General features: G+C 40.8%; 1 protein-coding gene across 1 annotated transcript; it reads right to left on the bottom strand.

Annotated features, from left to right (window-relative positions):
* Positions 1-255: 255 nt before the first annotated feature.
* Positions 256-8,325, bottom strand: LOC140381150 (trace amine-associated receptor 13c). Its single transcript, XM_072465173.1, has 4 exons — positions 8,259-8,325; positions 5,971-6,039; positions 2,110-2,452; positions 256-1,305 (listed from the first exon to the last, which is right to left on the bottom strand). The coding sequence occupies exons 3-4, from the start codon at positions 2,375-2,377 to the stop codon at positions 410-412; spliced, it is 1,164 nt and encodes a 387-aa protein (XP_072321274.1). The 5' UTR covers positions 2,378-2,452; positions 5,971-6,039; positions 8,259-8,325; the 3' UTR covers positions 256-409.
* Positions 8,326-8,877: the final 552 nt, after the last annotated feature.

Genomic DNA, 8,877 nt, shown 5'->3' with positions numbered 1-8,877 from the left:
GACTAGTTTCCTCAAACATGCACAGTACAGTAGACTATACCTCCAGCTTGGTACTTCCTGCCAAAATCTTTAATCAATATCTGATGCTGTGTTTGCGGATGTCTTACCCCAATTACCCATGCACTGCTCCTGAAAAGTTATCAAGTGGCATTGAATAATTAAAAAAAATGTCCCTTCAGATAACATAAAGTGTCCATATGCTCAATACCCTGATTGATCAATTACCATGATTTAAAATCTACATTAAACTACCCTTCTGTCACCCCATGCATAGATAGACAATTAACAAACTGTGATGGTCAAAAGTTGAACTTATTCATCATTCAACAGTGTCACCACAGAGCCAACTGGCACCACATTTACACAAAACATCTATATTTATAACATACACTGAGATGCAGGTTGTGCCTTAAGATTTCTCTCCATGCGGTGGGGACTGTTCTCTCTGAAATAACAAGGTCACGCCTTTCCTGAAGCGGTGATCCCTCACACTGTAGATGATGACATTACAACAGCTGTTTGAAGTTAATATCCAAAAGGCGAAAAAAGAAAAATTACACCATGTGTACCCCACTACGTTTCCGACCACAAACACAGCGATTGGCGAGAAGGAGGCTGTGAAGGCGAATGTCAGGATCCCAATTGTTTTTGCTGCTTTGATGTCAGAGAAAGAGGGTCTATGGGGGCATGCACCACTGGTCCCCCCTGCTGTTTCACTCACACTGCCCTCTGAAAGAAGTTTGCGCTTCATGGTGTATCTCCGAATGCTTGTAAAAGATATAATGTTGACCGCTAATGTGCCACCAAGAAGCGTAAAGTCAAATGCAGGGAATAATAGCAAAATATTAGCATCAGGAGGCAACTGGCCACCATGAAGAAGTGGGGTGTAGTTGCACATCCGACTGCATTCATTGTACTCCATTGTGAAGTTACTGCTGAACATTAGTGGGGCCATTGCCAAGATGAAACTAGCCGTCCAGGAAAGCAATATCAGCAGCAGTGTTCGCCTTCTTGTCACCAAAGCGTCCTTATGCAGGGGTCTCAATATGGCAATGCTACGCTCCACAGTCATGAGGAATATGGTGCTAATAGACACAAAGGTGCATCCAGCAAAAACTGGCCCAATCAGCATGCAGGGCTGCCAGGGACTGACCAGGCCGCCCGTGGCTGTTGACAGGGCCGGGGAGCTGGAACTGCCCTGGCACCAATTCGGGGGGACATTGGTGACCATCAGGGAGACCTCGGTGTAGACAGAGAATGGGACCACCAGGACGCCCACCATCATGTCTGCGATGGCCAGAGAAACTGCCAAGAGAAACTGAAAGTGTAAGTCTTTATAATACATAGGAGTTTTTCTCTGACTGTATTTGAAGTGAAATGATTCACAATGACTTTTCATTTTTGATTTGAATGTCCAGAATAGAATAACTGGCCAGACCAAGGTGTTGACTCTGAACGCGTCATTAACCTAAGGGTTCCATATGTTTTATTTCCGTCTGTGTTAGCCTACTATACTCAGATCAGTTCTTGTAAACACTAATTACCCAAGATACCCAAAGCGCTTTAAGGTGCATTATTCATTCAGTCCACACTCGGTGACGGTGTTCACTGTAGCCACGGCTTCCCTGGGGCAGCCAACCTGAGCCAAGGCCTATCTGACCACCACCACCGCGCACGCACACACACACACACACACACGCACACACGCACACGCACACATGCACAGGCACACACCACATTCTCACATACAGGCAAGGTGGAAATGTCACAACTATTTACACAACTATAGTACACAAGTACACAACTATAGCAGGTGCAGAAATCTTTCCCCCAAGTTTGAGTGGCATCTATTTTTCCCAGCGGTCTCCCATCCAAATACTAACCAAGCTGCCTAGATAAAATAAGAATACTGAAGTAACCACTATATTGCTTGACAAATAAACAAATTTTTGCAGCTGCCCAGTTTCCAGTTCACAAAATGGTAACATACTGCACTTAAATCACACTAACCAGCTCATGTCCTAATGAATGGATACACATATTTCAAATCACCCTTGGACTGGCCATTTTAAATTTTTAAATATAAAAATAAAATAGAAAATACTTTACCTTTGAGATATCCCTGTGGCGTCCTGGACTGCCTCGTTTGCACAAAGACCGTTAGCGTGACCACATTTCCCACCACAATCGCAAAGGCCAGACTGACCATGAACACCACAGTCAGGGTGCGGTTCAGGACTCCACAGCAGCAGAGGGTGCAGAGGGGTGCTGTCCCGGGAGTGGTGGGTGCGGTCAGGTTGATGGGGGGGTCAGTGGTGAAGAGCAGAGGAGCTGTACTCCCCGCGACGCTACTGGTGTTGAAGAGAGGAGCTGTCATGGCCAAAGGGAGAGCGCTGGTGCCTTCAGTACAGAGGGTCTTCTTTTAAACCATGCCATGGACCTGAAGGTTATTCTAGGGGTACAAAAGCAGTGAGAAAAAAAGTTGTTGTGTAGCCAACATTTAAAGTTAAACTAACATATTAATATTTATTCTATATTCTATCATAGAAATTTGGGACAAATGGTAAAAAGACTGACCGACCTCTGGGTTAGCTATTTTAAAGGGGACATATTATTCTAAAAGTCTTTATTAGAAAGTGCTTAGAAAATTCATGTTTTCACCTACCCCCTATCCCAGCCCACATTCCTGTACTTTGTTTTAAAAAAAATACTTATTTGAAAAATTAAGACTCCAAGTGACACATGTAGGTTCTCAAATGTCACATAGCAGGTGGGTGTGATTGACATGTGGATTAACTGGTCAGAAAAAGAAACATGACACAAAATGTAAGACTCTTGCTTCCAGCAGGGCTGGTGGTTGGTGGCCAGACTGAAAATCCACTGCATAGAACGACAGATTTCTAATCGGACTCAGGGCTGCAAGATAAAACATATACAGTAGAAGTTCAATGGCGGAGGAACAGCAAATGTTGTTCTCTATCCAACTCTTTAGAGTCCCAGCTGGGGATGCGTACCGGTACGATGGACCGGACTGGACTTGTAAAAACGTTTCGGTTCAGGTCCAATTAAAACCGAAACCCTGGTGATTCGATTCTGGACTCATACAAAATCTAGCATTCACATACTATATCATTTTCGTTTTAGAATCTAGACCATCTTAAACCTTCCATAGATCGCAAAATTTACGCTGGAAAAGACGTAAACACTGACATGTGTCGCTGTCAATGGCGCACACGGACCCTAATTAGTGACGCATGCGTATTCCCCGAAGTTGAAGCCGTCGAAATAAGTTAAAAGATGCGAGGGACAGGAGCGCCTCGTACCGTGTATCCACATGTGAACAGTGAAGCAGCAGCTGGTAAGATCGCTTTATTTGAACTGTTTTAAGCTGTGGCCGCCACGTGCAATGTTGTGATGGTTAATGTGCTGCGGGCGTCGCCGCGGGTTAAAGGGGCGGGGTCAGCGTGGTCTTGTCTGGGTTGTGCTTTGGTCTCGGTCTAAATATGAATGAAATAACTTAAGTGTTATGCTGTGGTGTGATGTATTTGGCATTCAGTAAATACAAAGTAAAGTTAATTGCTGCATTCATTAATTGGAGTTTATATTTTGTAATAGTATTTTGTATTTGTATGCTACAGTTGTTAAATATGGGCTGGTGTTTAATGCTGCTAATATGATGTATTATTTTGATGTGCTGTGTAAAATATTTTCATATTGTATTTTTGATACTGCTAAGTTGATTGCTTCATAGTGGTTCTAGTTGACTTTTATGCTAGTTTTTGTAACTGTTATTTTATTTAATTATTTACACTGGTGTATTGTCTGTTTGAAGGTTTTTACCTGACTTTTAATGCCAATGGATCTGCAAAATTAAAGAGTGGAAATGTATCTAAAGGCAAAACATAGTATCAGCTGAAAGCAGCTGCCTCAATGCTTGCTCTTGTTCAGAAGTTGTTCCTCAAGTAAAACACATAGCTGTTAGCTCGTAGCTTGCGATTTGTGAGTTGTATCTTCTGTTGAAAACAGTGAATAAACCAGACAAGTTGAGTTTATTTCAATCTGCAGTTAAGCCTTGTGTTTGATAGTCGTCCTTGTTCAAGTGTCTTCAACTTAATTTAGCCAAGTAGCTTGTGTTACGCTGTTATAACATGATGCAAATATGGCATGGGTTCAGCCGGACTCATTAGGTCCGCATCTGAACCTAAACCTCTGGATTCGAATCTGGACTTGAACCTGAACGTGGGTTTAGGTATGCATCCCTAGTCCCAGCCCATAGGCTGCTTCAATCATTGATGCTGCTCACTGAACTGGACAAGAGCGAGGCGGTTGCACATTCAGGAAATCACCTAAATTTGCATGTTGTGCAATCCTCCCTTTCAATAAAACAAATGTGGGACTTGGGAGTCTTTTAGCGTATGATTACAGTTCATATCAGCATTTCCCATTCCTTTGTATTGATTGACTCATCACTTAAATTCCCTGTGATGCTACTTGCCCTGTTGTGGTTATAACATGAAATGACCGCCTGATTGCATGATTGTTATAATTGTCTCTATGTTTCTCATAAACCTGAATGGCACCTGTTCTCTGACCGACATCATGGACATCATTGTTTTATGTGGAGCTGATCAACAGGTTTTGTCACAGCTATTGTTCACACAAAATACAAATTTATATTCTTCTCATATGTAACTTCAGGGGCAAGGCAACAATATACATATGTACTGTTTTATGTTTTATGTGTGCATATCATGTAAATATGCCAGATTTCCATCTGTAGCCTCATGACAGGTTGATGTTAAGACAAGACATGCAAACTCTGCATAGACAAGCCTGGTCTGGCCCTAGAGTCGAACCCGTAACTTTCTTGCAGTGAGGCGAGAGTTCTAGCCACTCCGCCACCCTGCCACAGTGTGCCCGAATAAATGAAAAGCAAGCATTATCCACAAGCTTTGCTCAAAAAGACAGCACAGATGGGATATAACACATACAATAGTAGCACATAGACACATGTTAAAGATTAGTAAAAGCCACAAGTCTACATTGTCACTGCGGATTTGATTGTCCAATGTTTTTCTGCACTAGAAGGTTCTGAGTGCTGTGATATATCAATAGTGGCTGGGGCAGTGTTCAGCGAAGCTCATCTACCCAGAAGTTGTTTTTCTAATTCGAACGTCACACTCGCCTCTGCTTTGGGCTCTGTGTCAATACATCTCCTTAAGGTGGACACATTCTTAGCAAGTGGAACCAAAACATTCATCATTTTTCTAAACTACTTAAATCTTGGCAGAAAAATAAATATTGATACAATGATAATCAAATTTGCTATGAAATGGTTAGTTTTACACAGCTTTTATTTTAACATGCGATGAACCTTGAAATATTGTATACCATTAAACAGCAACAGGATTTAGGTAGACAAGAAAAGGCTGGCAAAATACAAATTACATTATTGAGGAATTTATAATATAAACTGTAGTTAGGCAACTGTTCAAAAAATTAATTGCAGTTGTGTTTGTGTAAAATAATTGTATATATGCTTCTGCTTACATTCCACTTAGTATTCTGACACATCATGCTTTTTCATCTGGAATTAAACAAGCACATACTGTACATATTTTTACTGTTGAACCCTTTTTAAATAATGCCATGTACGGGGATGTGTGCGAGGATAGTTGGTAGGTTGAGCAAACATGCATGGATCAATCAATCAATCAATCAATCAATCAATCAATCAAATATACAACTGAGAAAACGAATGATGAGGGAACACTGTTTCAACATTGCTAATTTGAAGAACCACAAATGCTGATATACATAATATGTCCCCATTAACTTGAGTGGTGTAAAGATTCCTTTACTGTCTTCTTGAAAAACTCCACATCTTCAAAATGACCTTTCCTGAGTCCCTGTGCATTAACAAAAGGAAGGTATACAGTATCTTTAGGGGCCTCATTGCGGAGCTTTTACCTTGAACAAAGATGACAGGCGGATGACTTCCCTGTGGCAAGTCCTGAGGCGCACAGAGACACGCAGCTGCTGGCAGAGGAACAGAGGATTAGAACATGCCACTAATTTAAGTTTTATTTATTTATTCATTCATTCATTTATTCCAATTTCAGTCAGATTCAGCCCATACAGCTGAAAAAAACCCACAACAAGACAACGTAAGCATCTTCCATTTTGAGTTGAGTGGCATCAGAGAGTAGTTATCCATCTCTTACACATTTGAGGTGGAGGAGACGAGACTCCATCTAGTGGACATATAATGAGCCACAGAGTCTGTATCAGATTATTTGATTTATAGTCAAAATCAGACAACTACGTGCAGTGTGAACTATTGAGCTATTGAATTGTATTAAGGAAAGTTGCCGGGTCGGGTGACGCCACTATCATTCTGATTGTGTGATTTTTGTATAGAGCGGCTGATCTCGACAGAAAATGGTTTGACAAATCAACCTTCTTTATATTTTACAGGCAAGGCTTTTCTCTAGTTCTCTAATGGGAATGAATGAACTTAACAGGAAGTGTGAATCATAATGGAAGTGTGGTTTGAAGCAGTCATAAGGGAGTGGGAGGAATGAGGTGGAAAGTCAAGCATAGTTAAGTACATTACATTGCACGCACAGTTCAAGTTCAGCATATGGACAGAATAATGAAATAAACAAACCATCAAATTTCTGAAATGTGCAACAAACTCATTGAGGTGAATCAGAAGGATGTAGGAAACAATGTGTTATACAAACTAGAGGAATGAGTTTGGCATAGTGAAACAGCTAAATATACTGGTACTGTTATTCCCATTTAGAAAAGTAAAATTGGATAGTGGACATTAAATACTAGATTAGATCAATGTTGAACAATAAGGTTTTTCCTGTTGCTTTCTTACAATGAGTGGCTTGTTTATTCTAGATATAACTTGAGAATGTTTGCTCAGAATTTGTGCATGGTTAATCTATGGCATGTCAACGCTTTGACACATGGCACGGTCATACTTGATACTACATACTTGACTTAATCAAACATGATACAGTCATGTTTGATTAATGAGGGATTAAAACAGCAGGAGCAGGAGAGAGAAAGTTTGCCCAGAATTTTGTTGAAGAGTTTCGTATTATTTGTATTGTTGGTTGGTTTGTTGGGTGATTGTGAGAGAGTAATGCTCTGTAATTGATTGTGTAAAATGCAGATAAGATCTCAGCAACAATTGCTGCTGCTACATGTTTGAAGTATTTAAACACAAGTGACATGAATAGAAATGAATTTGTGAAATAAACTAGCATGTTTTTCTGGTATTAAAATAACCGTAGCCTTTAGGAAGTGTATGAATTGTTATGAGCAAAGCACTTTGGGGCAGGTCATGACACATAATGTTTTCCAGTTTGTTTTTGTCCGGGGGCTTGTTCTGACCCTCTGAATCCTACTGTTATAATAATCACAATTAAATAAAACTCAAGGCTCTGTAATTGTGGAGCTTGACAAAACTCCCTGATTTGATTTTCCTTGTTCTGGCATAGCTCCTGAACACTGCCCTCTGATGGTGTAAACAGGTTTTTCAGTAGAGTTTAGTTCAGTGTATCCACAGTGACATGTGTCCCTGTGTGACAGTTCAACTCATGTGGGGCTTGGCCCCCGGCCCCTCTGTGGACCAGGCTCTGTGCCGGAATAATGGCCTGCTGCAGGCAGCTGCCACTGCACATGAGCTACATACTCCCCCCTCACATGTCCACATGCCACCGTGTCCCTGTGCACTGTGAGTCAGACCAGAACATGGTCTGAAAATTATTTTTAAAATAATCACACAATTTGTCAGTTTTTGCCACTAATTGGATACTAATATCTCATTTTGTATATGGAATTGCACAGTAGATTTAGGGAAAGAAAAAATTACAATACAATACAATATTTCCCTGTAGACATGCTCATAGGCACTGTTCATACTGTTGATTTTATAAGCAAACTGAATACAGAATATTAGACAAAATTCCCAAAAGCTAATACTTAAACTTAGTCCTCAGTCTTTCTCATACTATCACTCATCAAACCAGCACAAGAAGACTTTTAAGTGTAACCATCATATATTGGTTTGTCAGGTCAACTTTAAAAACAGAAGTGAACCGGTCTTATTTTATATTGCATCAACAGCTGTGCAATTGTAGTTATTTTATTTATACATTTTATTACAATACACATTATTTGTTACATAGCATTTACATTGAATAGACGAGCAATATATATAATGAAAATAAGTGTCTTACCAAGTTTGAGACCTCCTTGAACCATCTTTGGTGAAGGCAAAAATGACCAAAGTTACTTTAAATCCAATTAGTGTCGCCTCAGCGGCCTCTAGGTTCTGTGTCTGTGTCCACACATCTGTCCGATCACACAGACTAAGTGCATCAGCAAAGACTCAGCGCATCAGCACAGAGCCACAGTGAGTCAGTGGAAGCCTCCTCTGCTAAAGCCCTCCACCTCTCCCTCCAGTCCCCTTCCCTGACTCTCACACGCACTCACTCCCTCCCTAAAGCTTCAAGGTAAAGTCTACAGCTCCAATTCTCTCTCTCTCTCTCTCTCTCTCTCTCTCTCTCTCTCTCTCTCTCTCTCTCTCTCTCTCTCTCTCTCTCTCTGTCTCTCGCTCTCTCTCTCTCTCGCTCTCTCTCTCTCTCTTTCATTTTTACGCCCACGTTCATCTTCACATCCCTCTACCTCACTCCCTCTCAATCCATCTCTCCTGGCTATAATTTTGTTCCCTTCGTCTCAAAACCAACTGGTTTCCCTTTTACATTCAAAGCCTCATTTTCTGCTTTTGTGCTATCTCTAAACACATTACTCTTTTATCTACATGCTCCATACAAGGGTGAATGTTCATAAACACAA

This window comes from Eucyclogobius newberryi, unplaced genomic scaffold (assembly GCF_026437365.1).
Source record: "Eucyclogobius newberryi isolate DKJ021-1_F unplaced genomic scaffold, fEucNew1.0.hap1 SCAF_5, whole genome shotgun sequence".
In the NCBI taxonomy this organism is placed as follows: Eukaryota; Metazoa; Chordata; class Actinopteri; order Gobiiformes; family Gobiidae; genus Eucyclogobius; species Eucyclogobius newberryi.
This window is presented reverse-complemented; position numbering and strand designations above follow the sequence as displayed.